At 37.7% G+C, this 19,375-nt stretch overlaps 1 protein-coding gene across 4 annotated transcripts in view; it reads left to right on the top strand.

Annotated features, from left to right (window-relative positions):
- The first annotated feature begins 918 nt into the window (after window positions 1–918).
- The window catches only part of PCDH9 (protocadherin 9), a 1,139,929-nt gene continuing 1,121,472 nt past the window's right edge, over window positions 919–19,375 (top strand). For all 4 annotated transcript variants that reach the window (XM_086328512.1, XM_086328509.1, XM_086328510.1 and 1 more), the window contains exons 1-2: window positions 919–1,465; window positions 2,680–5,850. In XM_086328512.1, coding sequence (XP_086184638.1) covers window positions 2,815–5,850 — 3,036 coding nt within the window. In that variant the 5' untranslated portion in view covers window positions 919–1,465; window positions 2,680–2,814. The remainder of the gene's footprint in view (window positions 1,466–2,679; window positions 5,851–19,375) is intronic.

Genomic DNA, 19,375 nt, shown 5'->3' with positions numbered 1-19,375 from the left:
GCGCGTCCGGGAGAGCTCGGGTTCACAGGTTCTGGGCGCGGCGGGAGCAGAAGTACAAGCACAGCCTGGATCGGCTGCCGCGGCCCGTTCATGCGCCTCACGGCAGGCTGGCCTCAGGCTGTCTAGGGGATCCCAGAGGCTGTCATTTTCCCTTTCTCCGGGCAGCTTCCGTCACCCTACACGAAGGGAGTGCTCAAATTAATTTTCTTTCCTGTTTTGATTGAGATTCGAATATCCTCTGTCCCGACCTTTCCAAGTCGCCCTCTCTGCCCTTCTGGCCAACGTTCCTGCCAGGAAAAGCCTTTAGTTGCGGCACCGTGAGTGTAGTCCTTCTAACGCGCTCCGGGGATGTGCTGGCCGGTGCTCCGCCTCGGAGCCCGGAAGAACTCTTTCCCATCAGGGCATTCTGGTCCCCCCATTTAGCAAAGAGAACTGTGGAATGTGCGCCCGCAGCTGAGCTGCCTCCGGCATCCCCCAACCGCCCGCTGCGGTGCCCGAGGCTCTCGGATCTGCGCTCGCAAGCCCCGCCTGCCTCCGGTGCCGCCCCTATTCGGGCGACCGCCGGGACTCGGCCTCTGGCTGCCCAGACCAGCCGCCGGCCCGCAGTGCTCTTGAGAGCCGCGTCCGCTCGGGCCTCGGGAGCGCCGCCACTTCCCTCCCGGGCCAGACCCTGCTGGGCATGCTCAGTGCGCCTCCTGGAACCCGGCTCTCGCGCAGCCAGGATCGGGTCTCCGGGTTTTCGCGGCTGCCGAGGGGGCACTGGGGAAGGGAGGCTGGGAGACAGTCAGCGCCCTGTTCCTCTCCCGGCTGCGGCCGCCCGCACCGCAAGATTCGGGCCAATCAGGGTCCGGAGGCGGGGCTTCGGCCGTCACGCCCTCCCTCTGGGCTTATTGAGAGTTATATCAAGAAATTCAGTTCAGAGAGGGAGAAGGAGAGAGGGGCAGAGGCAAAGGGAGAGAGAAAGAGCGTGCCAGACAGGAAGGAGCGCCCTAGAGTCTCAGAAGCACGCAAGAGATAACCAATTAGGAATTTTTCGGGCAACTGTCACCCCGGAGAGCACCCAGAGACTCACCACCACCCCAACTCTGACGTTTCCTACAAGAAGTTAGAGACTTAAGCAGTACTGACATCGAAGGGAAATGGTATACTTGATGCTGTGGAAAATACCCCTGAGCTGAAGAAGTGCAAGTGGATGTAGTGTGTGTGCTAAATACCAGGAGAGCTCAGACCCCGTGGGTAATAGAGACGAAATGTGGAGAGAATGACTAACGACAAATCTGTGAATTTGTTCTCTGGAGTTGCTAATTTGCCAGCCCGAAGCAACACATTTTACAAGGAGAAAACGTTTTGCTGCTTCTGATTTCTCCTCAAACTGGTGCTACCAAATGCATGGCTTTCTATGTGTTGGAACAGCTCATTCCTAACTGCAGCATACCGGGAAAGGGGAAAGGTTGAGGCAACTAACGTAAGTGTAAAGTTTCGCATGCACAATTGTAAATTTTGTGTTTAGATATGTCCTCGGTGTAGACGAGTGATGTTTATAACTGGGTAGACGGTTGGGGCAGAGCTCACCTACTAGGCTGTATCTGCATCCCTACCTGCATCACTCTGCCGGAACTAATCGCAGGCATCAGCCACCGTGCAGCCTAATGCAGATAAGATTAGAGCCTGGAAACTGACCAGTTCTACTCAAGTAGGTAGCTGCCTGGAGGCTTGTACCCGTTTTAATTGCAGTTAGGAGGGCATCGAAGCAGAAGGCTTTCTACCTGCATTATTGACTCTCAGTATTTATGTGTGGCAGACGTTACTAATACTATAAACGGAGATGGGGTTAAGAACTGCATTTTTTTTCCCTTTCCTCTTTTATGCTCAGTAGAAAATTTTGTGCAGTTACATGGAAATGTTAGCTTCATTTCACTTATGTCTTGGCACTCTTTTCCACCTCTAGGATAAGGAATCCTATGTTATTATATGTATTCTAAAAGTTTTAATGTGTTTATTAATTCTAATGGGGATAATTTAGCAACATGGAGAAATGAGAGCAAGGTCTGTGTAAACTGAAGGTCTTGGTATTGTGCTTTTAGGCAATGAGGTTATGTAGTGGCCGGTGACTACTGCTTCTGATGCTGCAGCAGCATGTCCGAATGCTTGCTTCCCAGTAAAATTGTATTCAGAAGGCAGCTGAAAAACTGGGAGGGAAGAAAAAAAGATTGTTTAGAAGAAAGAGATGACTCAGTCTGGCAGAGAAGAAAACACATCACATTTGACATGTGACAAAGCAATTAGCAGGAACCATAGCTAAATACTTGGTGTTTTTCACTAGCTCCTGAAAAAACTAAGGGAGGTGGGTTAGAAGCCAGGAGATGGGTAAGAGGGGGGAGGGGAAGAGGAAACCAAGGACGCATGTTTTGAATTAAACAGTGTCCTACCAACAGTGTGGGTGAATGCAGGTAAAAATAGCAGTTGCCCTTAATTCAAAAGTAGATAATTTTATTTTCTCTGGGCAAATGCAACAAGCAGGGGCTATTTGGTGTTTTTATTCACAGAGTTAACTTGCAAACAGTGGCAGAGCAAACTGCCATGTTTACTAATATGCAGTGGAAAATGTGTTGTGATATTTCATGACTGTGTGCTTTTGTTTACTGAAGAATAATGTTGTCTATACGATTGTGTTGACAGTGGCTGTCTCCAAATAAGCGATGAGATGTAATGCATCCTCCAGTCCATGCACGCTTCCTTTTGCAATTTGTGCCTCATTCCTCAGTGGAGACCTTTAAACCCTAAGTCCAGGAAAAAGAAAATAAATACATTATCATGGACCTGAGGGATTTTTACCTGTTGGCTGCTCTGATTGCCTGTTTAAGGCTGGATTCCGCAATAGCTCAAGAACTTATTTACACTATTAGAGAGGAATTGCCTGAAAATGTACCCATAGGAAACATACCAAAGGATCTGAACATTTCTCACATCAATGCTGCCACAGGGACCAGCGCCAGCCTTGTCTACAGACTGGTTTCTAAAGCTGGGGATGCCCCTTTGGTGAAAGTATCCAGTAGCACTGGGGAAATTTTCACAACCTCCAATAGAATAGACAGAGAAAAACTCTGTGCTGGAGCCTCTTATGCTGAGGAGAATGAGTGTTTCTTTGAACTTGAGGTGGTGATCCTCCCCAATGATTTTTTCAGGCTGATCAAAATAAAAATAATTGTCAAGGATACCAATGATAATGCCCCCATGTTTCCATCTCCTGTCATCAATATTTCCATCCCAGAAAACACTTTGATCAACAGCCGCTTTCCAATTCCATCAGCAACAGATCCTGACACAGGCTTCAATGGTGTACAGCATTATGAATTGTTAAATGGGCAGAGTGTTTTTGGACTGGATATCGTGGAAACTCCGGAAGGAGAAAAGTGGCCGCAATTGATTGTTCAGCAAAACTTGGACAGAGAACAGAAAGATACCTACGTGATGAAAATCAAAGTAGAGGATGGAGGCACCCCACAAAAGTCCAGCACCGCCATCCTGCAGGTCACAGTAAGTGATGTAAATGACAACAAGCCAGTGTTTAAAGAGGGTCAGGTGGAGGTGCACATTCCAGAGAATGCTCCCGTGGGCACCTCCGTAATTCAGCTCCATGCCACTGATGCAGATATAGGCAGTAATGCTGAAATCCGGTACATTTTTGGTGCCCAGGTTGCGCCTGCAACCAAAAGACTCTTTGCTTTAAATAATACTACTGGGCTCATTACAGTTCAGAGGTCCTTAGACCGAGAGGAGACAGCTATTCACAAAGTGACAGTACTGGCTAGTGATGGCAGCTCTACTCCTGCTAGAGCAACGGTTACCATCAATGTCACTGATGTAAATGATAACCCTCCGAACATAGACCTCAGGTACATTATAAGTCCCATCAATGGCACCGTGTATTTGTCTGAGAAAGATCCTGTCAATACAAAGATTGCCCTAATTACAGTTTCAGATAAGGACACAGATGTGAATGGCAAAGTGATCTGTTTTATTGAAAGAGAGGTCCCGTTTCATTTGAAGGCAGTATATGACAACCAATATTTGTTAGAGACCTCCTCTTTGTTGGACTATGAGGGCACCAAAGAATTCAGCTTTAAAATCGTTGCCTCTGATTCTGGGAAGCCCAGTTTAAATCAGACTGCTCTGGTAAGGGTTAAGCTTGAGGATGAAAATGACAACCCACCAATTTTCAACCAGCCTGTAATTGAGCTGTCAGTTTCTGAAAACAACCGACGTGGGTTATACTTAACAACTATTAGTGCCACAGATGAAGACAGTGGGAAAAATGCAGATATTGTTTATCAGCTTGGACCGAATGCCTCCTTCTTTGATCTGGACCGAAAGACAGGAGTTTTGACAGCCTCTAGGGTCTTTGACAGAGAAGAACAAGAAAGATTCATTTTTACAGTAACTGCCAGGGACAATGGGACCCCTCCCCTCCAAAGTCAAGCGGCCGTGATAGTTACTGTTCTGGATGAGAATGACAATAGCCCTAAGTTTACTCATAATCATTTTCAATTTTTTGTGTCTGAGAATCTGCCAAAGTATAGTACTGTGGGGGTAATCACAGTGACAGATGCAGATGCTGGAGAGAATAAGGCTGTGACTCTTTCCATTCTAAATGACAATGATAATTTTGTGTTGGATCCCTATTCTGGAGTCATAAAGTCAAATGTCTCATTTGACAGAGAGCAGCAGAGTTCCTACACTTTTGATGTCAAAGCGACTGATGGGGGACAACCACCCCGTTCCTCTACTGCAAAAGTAACTATAAATGTCATGGATGTCAATGACAATAGTCCTGTTGTCATTTCACCTCCTTCTAATACTTCTTTTAAGTTGGTGCCTCTCTCAGCCATTCCTGGCTCAGTGGTAGCAGAAGTTTTTGCAGTGGATATTGACACTGGAATGAACGCTGAACTTAAGTATACAATTGTGAGTGGTAACAACAAAGGCTTGTTTCGGATTGATCCAGTAACAGGTAACATCACCCTGGAAGAAAAACCAGCACCAACTGATGTGGGCTTGCACCGATTGGTGGTCAACATAAGTGACTTGGGATACCCTAAGTCTCTACACACACTTGTGCTTGTTTTCCTTTATGTTAATGACACTGCTGGCAATGCTTCCTATATCTATGACTTGATTCGCAGGACTATGGAGACCCCATTGGACAGAAACATAGGGGATAGCAGCCAACCCTATCAAAACGAGGACTATCTCACCATCATGATCGCCATCGTCGCAGGTGCCATGGTGGTCATCGTTGTGATTTTTGTCACTGTTCTGGTGCGCTGTCGCCACGCATCAAGATTCAAAGCAGCTCAAAGGAGCAAGCAAGGTGCCGAATGGATGTCCCCAAACCAGGAGAACAAACAAAACAAGAAAAAGAAAAGGAAGAAAAGAAAATCTCCCAAGAGCTCTCTTTTGAACTTTGTTACCATCGAAGAGTCCAAACCTGATGATGCAGTTCACGAACCTATCAATGGGACAATAAGCCTGCCGGCTGAGTTGGAGGAGCAAAGCATAGGAAGATTTGACTGGGGCCCGGCACCTCCAACCACCTTCAAGCCGAACAGCCCTGACCTGGCCAAGCACTACAAATCCGCTTCTCCGCAGCCGGCTTTCCATCTTAAACCAGACACTCCGGTTTCGGTGAAAAAGCATCACGTGATTCAGGAGCTCCCGTTGGACAACACCTTTGTCGGGGGTTGTGACACCCTTTCCAAACGCTCTTCCACTAGCTCAGATCACTTCAGTGCCTCAGAGTGCAGTTCCCAAGGAGGCTTCAAGACAAAGGGCCCCTTACACACCAGACAGGTAAATGAGCACTTTTACTGGTCTCTAAGTACTGCATACAAGTGCCCAGTCAACCAGTATTAACGTGCCAGTGTGTCTCTTGTTTTGGTCTAACTTTAGCTTAGTTATAAAGAGGGAAAAAAAAAACTTGACCCCTTTTCTATTCCTCTGGGGCTCAGTCAAGAATTTTTAGAACAGCTTTGAAATTTCTGAGTTCTGAGAATTATTTAACCTCCCAGTTTCCTTCAAATGGCAAAAGATGAAAAGAGGAAATTATTCCAAAATGTCCCAAGATAATGTTTGCTGAAGAAGAAAACCTGTCCTGATATGCCAAATTCTGCTCCTGGGGTTTCCAAATTGACTACTTCAAGATTTTCACATTACCTTTTGATCTCAAAAGTCACCTTCAAATCTCAAGTTTTAAATGACTTTTGAAGGTCTGACTATAATTATGTTGGAGCTGTGGTTGCTAAAGGGGTTAATTTTTTTTAGTCTCTGAAAATATAGTAGAATATTAAATGTACATCAGCTGTGAAGCACATGATTGTTGGTAGACTGCAGCTAAGCCATATAGGAAGTCTTCTCTTTGATTTCAGATGATTTTATTGTAATATAGTAAATTGAAGGTTGAATAGACAGGATTGCAGATTGTCCACAATGGCCAAAGTACTCTTTCAAAAACAGAAAGAAAGAAAGAAGGAAGGAATACTTTCTCCCTGTTAGAACTGATTTATACATAAAAGAATAAATCCATTGTAAATATTCTCTCATCTCAGTAATGCATAAGTGATCTGTCATAACTCATTTTAAACTGTGAAATATGACATGTGAAGAGGGATTAATAGGCTGAGAAACTCATATTTCAACCAAATCCAGAATTAGTTTTTCTTAGGTCTAATAATTCCTTGTTAATAAAGATTTAAATACAGTGCTGTCTAATTTATTTCACTGGTGCTTGTCTGTTGCCATGAAATTTGAGTGTCAATAATAGCCTGTAGATGGCACTAGGGTATCATGTCGCTTGTGCTGGCCTAGCTCCAATCCCGCAGTAGCAAGTAAAGGGGGAAGGAAAGATCAATCTGGTGCTATAGCCAAAGATACCTTTTATTTAATGATAGTTGTTCTGGAGCAACTAGCATTTAAGTTCATTTGCTTGCTCTTTTGTGATCAGTTCTCAACACACCAACTTTCTATGACTTCGTAATCCAAGTTCTGTCTTTGTTGGTATTGAGTCCACCTATGGTGATGACCCATATGAATTTGTTACAAGTAAGGAACATACAAATTTCAGAGAATCAAGTAAAGCAAAATAAAATTTGGACAGTATTGACAGTCATTGCTTAGTGTTTGAAAACTCAAGAGTTTTTTTTATTTTTTTCCTTGTTGGGGTGGGATGGGTGAGAATGTTCTATTGAAACTCTATTTGTCTCTCACCATCCAGTGTTTGTTGCTCTGCAGTGACTTTAAGGTTTCATGGTAGTAAGATATTTATTAAAATAATTTTAACAATGAATCAGAGATACTTCAGAATGTTAAGTATAATGCCTATGATTTTACAGCTGAAATTTCCATTTCTTGAAAGGTTAAATATCTAGAGGATTTAGAAAGCACATATACTTAGAGCTTGAATGTACAGGATGAAAGGAATTAAGTCAGTACGAAGGTTCTAGAGAATATGATGTTATTCGATAGACATAAAATTTGGAATGAGTTATTTTCGTATTAACTTCATCAGCTTTTTAAAAGAGGTTTGATGTTTTAAAATTAAGAACATTTCTGAGTTTAGTAGAGGTTTGTAAATGTTGCTAAATAGTTAATCATGGTGAGAAAAGTAATTTATGAAACTAAGTGGATTTAAATATAAAGTTGCTATTTCAGTGAAAAGAAAATATGGCTTTTTATTATTTACTTTCAATGGGTGGGTAAGGTTACCACAAAATACTGATGATAATTTGTGATTTGCACAATATCTTAAAAATGTAACATGACTTAAAACTTTTCATGTAAAATCTGAAATTTGTTTCCCAGAGAAACATGCTGAAGTTATTCCCAGATCATTTTTCTTTTCATATTAAGTGTGGTGGGTATTATGAGCATTGATGTACAGACCCACTTTTTCTGATTTCTTCCCCAAAGTTGGATCTATATATAGTACTGTGACATATAGATATAGTTCAGTGACATAAATGTTAAGGTATGAGAAAGATCTTTCGTCAAGGTTTAGTCAGTCATAAGGAAATTTGTTTGTGTGATGTAATCTTTGAAATAGGATGCTGAATAATTCTCTAACTGGAACTAAAGTGCATTTTAGACATTCCCTGAGACCCTGCGTCACTGTGCAGTTCTCCTTGTAGGCATTTCAGTGTTCAAATGTAGCTATAATTCACTATTATGGTAAAGAGCTATTGAAATGGCTTTGGTTATTTACGCCTTTTAGAAGTTTTCATGCTGAGAAAGAAAAATTGCAATGTTGGAGAAAAAGAGTATTTATGGAAGTAAGGACAGGTGATGGTGATAGCAATATGTACAATTTTAGTATAAAAGAGGCATATTTTCTATGAATGAAGAACACACATTATATACTATCCTTTAAATTGTTTTTTCACTGAACTATATGGCTGTTATTGAAGATGTTCTAGTTAAGTTAAAAAATAAAAATTCTTTTTTTAGCTCCTTCAACTAGTGGCTTTTATAAAAATATGCTCCTGAAATAACACGATCTTGAAAAAGTAGGGTTTATTATAGCAAAAGCTTTCAGAGGAATTTATAAACTAAGGTAGGATCTGTGAAGATTTTTAGTTGAATGGAAAAGGATTGCTGTTAACAGAAACACCTTTTCACTTTATGGTGCTAGTAGATGTGTGGGTAAAATGAAAGATTATTGAGCAAAGTACTACCAAATTTAAATATCATGAGTTTGTCTTATCTGTACAATGAAAACCTATGGTCTGACTTTTATACCATGAGTTTGCTTATAGTGCATTGATTCTTACGCTGTGTGACATTTTTTCTCTTGCTGTTTTCCCTCATGTGACCTTGCAAAGAACGTACAAATCAATAATAAACCACATTCTTCATCTACTCTATTTTACTAAGCTTTCATTTTCCTTGAATATAACAAATCTGTCACTGAATTTTATGCAAATTATTTTTATGAAGTTTTGGATGTACCCTTAGCATTCACAGATTAAATAAAATGTCCTTTTTTTTAAAAAGCTAGATTATATCTTAATATTTATTCATAAATAAACAAAGTTCATTGTCATAGGCTTGAGAGGATAACAACAAAATCATTTCTAGTAGGACTTTAAATGATAAAGCTCATTGATATATTTTCTCTAAAAGGAAAATATCTTCTTAAATTGAATATGATTTTTAAATTATGGTATTAAGTTCTCAAATTTTAGAGTGTCTCAGAATCATCTGGAATGTTTCTTAAAACATGTTGGTCCTTAGTCCCAGAGGTTCTAGTCTGGTGTCACTGGGGTCAAGTCTGAATACTTGCTTTGCTGACAAGATCCCAGGTGATAATGATGTTGCTAATCCAGGAACCCACACTTTGAGAACCACCGCCTCAGCATATTAGGACAAGAACCGTTAGCTTCTTTCCTTTTCAGATTATCATTTCGAGAGGACCTGTTTTTGCACAGTCCAACTCTCAGCTCTTATTGACAGCAGTTTTATTGTAGCTGGAGGCTTTACAGTAAGCTGTTTATTGCTGTTTCCCAACGTGGCTGACAGCATTTGGGGAATTAATTTTCTTGGCCCCGGTGTGCTTTTTGTGGAGGTGTAAATGAAAATGTTAAAGAATGAAAAAAAGTGACCTATTTACATTTGACAACTTCTTCCAGTAATAAAACAATCTGTAATAGTTGCACTGTGAGTTTGGTTCTGGGTAAACAGTCATGTTTAATTTCCTAAATAAAATGCTTAGTTTAGAGCTTAAACATCCTTGCTTTAACTTTTCACAGTCTAAAGTAAGTATTTGCTCATATATACATTTGTGTAGATATTGAAGAAATTATACATTGAAAATGTATTTGCATGCCATACTCAAGTGTATACATGTACTTTTACAGTATAAAGGGAATTGCTTCTATTCCCAGTCATTTAGAGATACTATATTACTTTTATGATTACTTTTCATTTTTGAGTAATCCCATTGCAAACGCTGCTGAAATGGTGTTATGTCATGTAAAATGCACAAGATAGTTATAGAATTGCTATTTAGAACAGTGAGAAATAAAAATGAAACTGAAGGGAGCAAATGCTAACTGGTGTGAAGCGAGCAAAAATTTTAAGATATTTTAAACTACTAAATTTGGCAGTATTCTGTGAGGGATGCATATAGGTGGCATATGGGGAAAAAATTGCTCCTGAAGATGCAAATTATATTAAAATGTTATCTGTTGTGATTTTTGTTTCTGCTCCTTTGCTTTGGCTAAGTGATATGATCATGAAGTCAGTTACAAAGTAAAAGACACTCAGACACCTTGGATATTGATTCAGGAATTTGAAGTGAGCAGGGGCCATCCATTCAGCCTGGCTACCTTTCCTCTTGGTTTTGTAAGACAAATATTTAATATCTTTAAGCTTGATACACCTAGGGTGTAAAATTCTGGTTACATTTTAGCTTTTGTTGCTAATAACCTTAAGGAGAATAAAAATAAAAAGTTACCACTGTACTGAGTATGGACATGTCTACTGATTATTGAACATTTGTTAACATAGAGAAAATAATTTCAGTAGTTAGAATATTCTATTATCTTACTTTTTATATTTTGTTGCAATGGATTCTGTATATAGAAACTCTAAATTGATGTTCCCTTGGCTTCAGATGAGTCATCTTCATGGTGTCACAGAACAGGCTTTAGCATCATTAAAATTACCATGTAAATATTGTACTAACATGTTATACTCTTACGGTATGTGCACAGTCTTAATAGTTAAATATTTCCAGCTAAAATTTATCTTCTCATAATAGCACAAATTAAAATATAATACATGAAATAGTAAAATAGAATTTAAATTTAATAAAAAGCTCAAATCTAAAATCATATTTCCTCATAACCAGTTCTGAATTATTCTGACTCAAAGTTTTATTTTCATATTGATATATATGAGCTTTGGGTAAATTGCTCCCAAAATATGAGAAATAGCAAATACATGCATTATTTTTCAATTATTTTATGTGACAGTACTGAGGTAGGAAAGTGAGACCTTTAAATTATCTTCTTATAATTTCTGTTTTCATAATTATTTCTGATATATTATTTAGATTGTTTGATGTCTAAATTTGGGGTTTGAGGGAGTGGGAATGCAGAAACCACCAAATGGGAAAAGCTACAGTGTTTGTGTTGGTCTAGCAGTACCAGACCAGGGGTTTGCAGGATTCGAGGTCATGTTAACTGCTTGGCTCATTTTTAGTACTTCCTCAATTTGATTTTGTCAGAGTTGAGCTCTTAGTTTGCATGCAATTAAAACAGACAAAAGCAAGCATGGATTGTTTACCACTTTCACTTAAAATCCTTGCAGTGAGCTTTCTCTGAATTTAGTTTGGTGTTTTCTTGAAGGGAAATCCTCTATTAAAACTATAGATTCAACCCTTGATAATATTAACAAATCAGTTAATATCATATTTCATGTAGTTGGAAACTAAATAGGATTTATTTTATGTGTGTTCTTAAGTTTTTGCTTTCTTAACAGTTGATTTTATGTTTAAAATCTTTCTCAGAATTTATTACATAATAGTGCCCTAAAATTTATATCATATTTGTTGAAATATGGCTCTAATCACAGATGAAATATTTGTGAGAATTTAAGAATGCAAGTCAACAAGATGCTTTTTCAAAAGTTTTAAGTTATCTAGAGGCATAGGTGTCATGTTCAATAAGTAATAATGCTAATGTGGTATGACCTTTAAATTGGTTAGTTCCCCTAAAATTTATATCAGATCACAAAAGCAAATCCAAATGTAGAAATATGATCTCTCAATTATGAAAGGAAATATACTTCACTGTTTGATTGCATCAGTTGTTTCAGATAGCTATTAAATCTGTCCAACATTTCATTTGAAAAGGAACTCATGCTTTTTGCCTTTGTTTGAATTGGGCTGTCAGTCATCAGAAACATAGAATAAGATAGATATATTACCATGATTGACATTTTCATTTTGATTTATATTCTTTCTTTTCCTAAGCCAAGATTCATTAAAATGTGAAATTTCTAAGTATGTTCAACAACTACCCATTCCTTAATAGTAAAGAATAATGGCAGAAATAAACTGGAGAAACAACCCATATATAATCTATCTCACTCATATTTGTCCTATAGGCAGTTTGTTGCATAAGCAAACAGAAAATAAGAAAAGAATAGTGACAGAATTGGAATTTTCTGAATCATAATATTGATATTTAATTTTAAGACATTCAAAACTTAACATTATTCATTAAAAGATTTGTCTTTACATACTTATCCATTATTTAAATGGCATGTGAAAATATTTTCCTCCAATCTTTAATAGTTTGATTGATTTTAATGCTAAAAATACATATCACATTTAAAATAATGGACTTGGGACCACCTGTGTAGCTGGGAGTAATGAAGATACATACACAGGCAAGATCTGTGAGACACCTTTGATTGATTCTTTCTAGTCATTTTACACTAATTATCCTGGAATTCCTTGAGAAAATATATGAAATTAATTTATTTGTGTTTGAAGGAGTATACTATAGCCTTACCACTCATTAGTATATAGAGATGTGTAATTATACAGGCAGCAAGAAAGAATGGAAATTTGTTCAGTTTGACTGTGTTTATATAATATTTTCTATTTTAATATTCTTCCTTAGTTTGTCTTTCTATCTGACCATCTCTGCATTTTAGTATTACACTGCTTTGTTAATATCCAGGCTTTGGCCTTTTTCAGTCTGTTTAGCAGTTGATTAAGAAATACGCTAATCCCTTCCAGGATATTGAGAAACTAATGGATTGAAGAGTATTTGGGTCTTTAAGCTTCAATTGTAAATGGTATGAAGAATTGTCATTGAGCTGATATTTGCATATATCTCTTCCAGTGCTAGTTACTTTGCCTCTTTTTTGTCCTCCTAATCTTCAGCTTTCATTCTAAGAATATTTATTTTAGTCGGAAATAAGCATGCCAGTGATAGAAATTTGGGATTCACCTCCAAATGAATGCCATCACAGACAGGGAAGTTCTGGCACATTTTGCATAGGTCTGTATGAACACAGTGAACCCTTCATAAGCTCTTAGATTGCAGGAAATCAGTGCTGAAAATTAAGTGGGGTTTTAAAGATTTGCAAAGTAGAGAGCTTTGTATAATGCTGGTATTGCAGGTGCCTATTAAATGTGAAGTAAAGGCTTTGTAATACAACTAGCTAACACGTTTCCTTCCACATTAGAGTGATTTGTAGCCTAGGGAATTAGTCTTGCCTATTTTTTCCAAATGTAGAAACACTAGATGTGTCTGAAAGAATAAAATCTCAAATACATGCTTTAGAATGAACAGATTTACTCTTTGATGATTCTGGTTATTCAAGGTAGATGTTGCAGGTCTACATATACTTACCTGTGTTACCTCTGATGTCCATGGTCTGGCCTTCACCTTTCCTAAGAGAAACTCAATTATATGTATATACTCTCCTCTAAACATAAATCAGATTAAAACCCCAGGTATCTATAAAGCTGTAACATTACCATAATGAAAAGGGCTTTCTACTGAGTGCTTTGATCCTCAAAGGAATAGCTGTTGAATCATTTCTCAAATTGTATTTTTAGAATTCCATCTTTGCTCCATTTGTAAATAGTGTGTATTTGTAGAACAGCAATTCATTCCAGACTTACATGGGTTTAAATATATTTACTTCAAGACAGGGTTCAGCAAAATGCCTCGCAGTTCTTTAATGCTTAATGTCTTTGGTCCTGTTAGATATAAAATCAGTGGAAATAGCCATGCCTATTTTTTAATGATTTTACAAACCCTGTATTTTTATCTACTAGAAAAAGTATATAATCCATGTGCAGATCACAGTAGGTACAGTGGACTTGCTGAGAATCATCACAGATGATTGATTTTGAAAACAAAACAGTTTTTGTGCAAGACAATAGCAACTGCAATTCAGTAAATGAGGTTTCTTTCCTCATTAAACAAACCTCAAGGAGAAGCATGGAAACACAAGATGTATAAAATGAAGACATATCTTTTGTAGAAAGACAGTGTCTTCTGCTGACAGTATTTCCCTAGTAGATCTTTTCTTGAGGAAAAAACTACTCGTGCTTTTTTGGATTCAGAGGTTGCAACCTATCTATGCCTCCGTGTGATAGCAGCTGCATGTTGAGGACTTTCAGATACACAGCTACCTAGGATTCACAGGAAAGTTTTTGTACGGGGTGCAAGTGACAAATGGAAACAAAATGGAGTGAGTTCTGAGCTGTGAGCTGATGCCTGCCTGTGTCATATATTCATGTCATTGAACTGAGTTTCACATTGGAAACCTAGAATTACAGTAGTCTTCCTTGTTTGTCAGCTGTGAACACACCTAGACTGGCACCTTTTCTTTGTTTCATTTCTTGTCATTCTTTAGGTGGACTTTATTCACTTATGTTAACTCTTATACATTGGTTTCTTAGTTACTTGATAGATTTTTAAATGATACTAACTTCTGTGTATCTTCCCTCCAAAAAAAAAAAAATCAAACAGGATGTTTTGTTCTAGAACATCCATAAAGGGTCAAATAAAATATGCACAAGTGTGTCCTTTCTTCATAGAAATAGTGGATCTATTTTTCCTTTGAAATTTTCAAAATTGGGTTTTTCATACTGATACCATTTTCAAAGCTAAGAAGTCATATTAAATTTAACTGTATAGTTTAATAATGTTTTAGTACATTCAAATTCCCAACATAATAGATGTTAGAATTTTTATGAAAATAATTTTCTTGCTGCAAATTGAAATGAGTATCAAAATTGCATTAAACCATGGTAAAAACAGATACAATCTTTAGGATATTTTAGTTTGACATGAACTTATTTTCATTCATGGTCTTAACAGCAAAATCTGCCAAGCAGTGATGGCAAAATATGCTGAATTCACTGATTGATTTTTAAACATGGTAATAATTAAGCAGAATCATTTTGACACCTTAAGTCTCTGTTTTAGACAATTAAATTCTGCTTTAGCTAAGGGTTATTGACTTCTGGATGATACTAGGAACAACACCCTTCAGGGTTTAAACTATTCCTGTAGGACCATCTGTTATTGGTGGGGCTGAGCAGCCTCTCCAGCCATGCAGTGTCAATCCCAGGTGTATATCTAGGATCGTTCAGAGCACAACCCTGGTTCCTCATGATCTTTCCATCTCAAATGGCAACTCAGTTAATCAAATACTGGTATATCATAACTTAAAGCTTCTTATTTAAGGAAAAAATAAGAAAGTTCCTCAAAGTAGAGACAATGTCTTATTTACCTTTGTATTTTCATGACTAAACCTGTACCTTTAGGTACAACAGTACCTAAAGGAGTGAACTTCATAGTCTTTCAATAAATATTGACCTAATGAGAGTATTCAGCTGGAATCATGCCTTATATATGCATAGTATTTCCATTGATAATCTCTATGACAACTACAGAAAGAAGACTTTACCATTCTTTTTTCATATTCTAAGCTTTTAATAACAAACAGTGTTGTGATAGTTTCAGATGAAGGAATTCAGCCATACATATACATGTATGCATTCTCCCCTGCCAAATCCCTTCCCATCCAGACTGCCACATAACATTGAGCAGAGTTCCATATTCTATACTGTAGGTCCTTGTTAGTTATCATTTTAAACATAGCAGTGTGTACATGTTCATCCCAAGCTCCCTAATTTTCCCTCACACCCATGCTTCCCCTCAGCAACCATAAATTTGTTCTTATTCAACTTATGTAAAAATCTAGAGACAGAAAATGTATGTTTGTTTTTTTTTTTCACGTCTCATAGCTACAGTTGTTATTTCCAATCCAGTACCTTACCTCCACACTGGTATTTCTTCCTCATATGTATCTACTTTTACCTGTTAAACACTCTTTTCAGGCCATATGTAAGTTTGAAACATTTTCTTCATTAGTGACATTATTTTTGTTGGAAAGAACTACAACTCATTTTTTTAAATTTTATTTTATTTTTTAACTTTACAATATTGTATTGGTTTTGCCATATATCAAAATGAATCTGCCACAGGTATACATGTGTTCCCCATCCTGAACCCTCCTCCCTCCTCCCTCCCCATACCATCCCTCTGGGACGTCCCAGTGCACCAGCCCAAGCATCCAGTATGATGCATCGAACCTGGACTGGCGACTCATTTCATATATGATATTATACATGTTTCAATGCCATTCTCCCGAATCATCCCACCCTCTCCCTCTCCCACAGAGTCCAAAAGAGTGTTCTATACATCAGTGTCTCTTTTGCTGTCTCGTATACAGGGTTACTGTTACCATCTTTCTAAATTCCATATATATGCGTTAGTATACTGTATTGGTGTTTTTCTTTCTGGCTTACTTCACTCTATATAATAGGCTCCAGTTTCATCCACCTCATTAGAACTGATTCAAATGTATTCTTTTTAATGGCTGAGTAATACTCCATTGTGTATATGTACCACTGCTTTCTTATCCATTCATCTGCTGATGGACATCTAGGTTGCTTCCATGTCCTGGCTATTATAAACAGTGCTGCAATGAACATTGGGGTACATGTGTCGCTTTCAATTCTGGTTTCCTCAGTGTGTATGCCCAGCAGTGGGATTGCTGGATCATAAAGCAGTTCTATTTCCAGTTTTTTAAGGAATCTCCACACTGTTCTCCATAGTGGCTGTACTAGTTTGCATTCCCACCAACAGTGTAAGAGGGTTCCCTTTTCTCCACACCCTCTCCAGCATTTATTGCTTGTAGACTTTTGGATTGCAGCCATTCTGACTGGCGTGAAATGGTACCTCATAGTGGTTTTGATTTGCATTTCTCTGATAATGAGTGATGTTGAGCATTTTTCATGTGTTTGTTATCCATCTGTATGTCTTCTTTGGAGAAATGTCTATTTAGTTCTTTGGCCCGTTTTTTGATTGGGTCATTTATTTTTCTGGAATTGAGCTGTAGGAGTTGCTTGTATATTTTTGAGATTAGTTGTTTGTCAGTTGCTTTATTTGCTATTATTTTCTCCCATTCTGAAGGCTGTCTTTTCACCTTGCTTATAGTTTCCTTTGTTGTGCAGAAGCTTTGGATTAAAGATAATCTCTTTAACAAGTGGTGCTGGGAAAACTGGTCAACCACTTGTAAAAGAATGAAACTAGAACACTTTCTAACACCATACACAAAAATAAACTCAAAATGGATTAAAGATCTAAACATAAGACCAGAAACTATAAAACTCCTAGAGGAGAACATAGGCAAAACACTCTCCAACATACATCACAGGAGGATCCTCTATGACCCACCTCCCAGAATATTGGAAATAAAAGCAAAAATAAACAAATGGGACCTAATTAAACTTAAAAGCTTTTGCAACTCATTTAAAAAAAAAAAAAAAACCTGTATTACAGGGCAATTCATTGCGCCCAAAACCTGCATTACTTTCCAGTAAACTAATTCTAGACTTTAAGATTAAAGTGTGGTAAGCATATGATGGAGGCCCAAATGAGTAAAGTATATATGAGGAGAGTTTTGATTGTCTGGTGTCAACTGCTGTCCCTGTTTCCCTCGGCAACAGCTAGGACTTGATGACAAAATCTCTAGTTAGGTTTAAGGGTTTGGGGAGGATTTTGGGGGAGGTTGATGGCTGAAGAATCCTCATCTTCCCTAAACTAAGAAATTTTGATCTAAACTAGCATGCCTCCATTCATATTTTGGAGGTCCAGTGAAGACTAACTAACCTATCATCCTATAGATGAGCAGGTGTAAGCATTCTTAGACTCTGAATTTTGACATTTTGATTTTTTAAACAGTGAAATATAATTAACATCTTTATATTGTTTATCAGTGTCTTGACTCACTAATGATTTCTGAATATATATCAGAGAGAGAGAGAGAGAAGCGGAGAGTTAAAACAAAACCTGCTGATTCTAATATACATAAATACACTCGTATCACTTAATTAGAGATATCTGTAGTTTCCATTTTTACCCTCATTTCTTCCATACCACTGTGTTTGCCCATCATAACATCTTTTTTCATGATAGAATATAATAAGAAAGGAAAGAGTGAACATAAACAGGATCAGATTCCTTTTCTTCCAAGACTCCTCATCCAGAATTTTTATTTAAACCTTTGAATACTTAGGTAATTGAGTGATTATTTCTAAATAATGATCAATGGCTTCACTTTGATATCTGCTTAATAGAGACAGTGTGTTTTGGAGGAGGAAAAAAAAAAGTCATCATCCCTTAATAGACTTTCGAGCCATCTAGACAACACCCTAGAATCACATATGAATTCTATAAAAAGCAGCAAATTAATAATTGAATAGTGAATAAGTGGTGTCTAGCTACTATATTAATTTTAGAAGGATAAATTTAGTGTCTAATAGAACTCACAGTATAGTTTCTCAAGACTCAAAATGGACCTTTGAGACTATTTGGCCTATTTAATTTCTTTTCCCCATGAAAAAATTGAGATTATTACAAAAAGTAGTTTAATATTTGAAGTAAAAAAAAAAATGACTTGAAAAACTCCTATTTCAAAAATGTGTCACGTTCAACACATAATTTGAATGTACTATCCTTTGCTTTTCTACTCTAAAATGGATGTAATCAGGCCTAATCCCTAAGGTTGTGATGAGATTAAATGAGTGCACACATGCTGCTGCTAAGTCACTTCAATCGTGTCTGACTGTGTGCAACCCCACAGACGGCAGCCCACCAGGCTCCCCTGTCCCCGGGATTCTCCAGGCAACAACACTGGAGTGCGTTGCCATTTCCTTCTCCAATGCATGAAAGTGAAAAGTGAAAGTGAAGTCGCTCAGTCATGTCCGACTCTCAGAGACCTCATGGACTGCAGCCTACCATGGGTACATGTAAATTTCTGGCCCATGGTAAGTAGGCAGACACTCCAAAAACCTACCTATTTTTCCTCCTATTTTGCTCAAGGATGCCAACTTACCACTAATAGAGGGGCCTAATTTCACTTCATGAATGTTCTCTCCATTTTATTTTTGGTAGTTTTTTTGAATGTGAGTTTTATACCTTTTTAAAACTGTATTATATTGAAGTATAATTGATTTATTTACAATGTTGTGTTTCTGGTATATAGCAAAGTGATTATATATACCTATAATGCAAAATATTATATGTATGTATAATTGAATTTTATATCTTTTTAATAAGCAAGTTATCTCTGTTAATCTGCTTTAAGATTAAAACACTTTTTGAATTATCTAGGATTTCTGAAAAGTTGACTTCTGTAATAGCATCAGAGAATAGCAGATAGGATGTTATATATTTTCTTTTGATTCTAATTCTTATTGTTTCACATTTGTATAACTGCT

The sequence above is a fragment of the Bos grunniens genome, chromosome 12, assembly GCF_055505025.1.
Source record: "Bos grunniens cultivar Pamir isolate PY7600 chromosome 12, Bosgru_T2T1.0, whole genome shotgun sequence".
NCBI lineage: Eukaryota > Metazoa > Chordata > Mammalia > Artiodactyla > Bovidae > Bos > Bos grunniens.
Note: the sequence above shows the minus strand (reverse complement) of the source record. Positions and strands in the feature narration are given on the sequence as shown.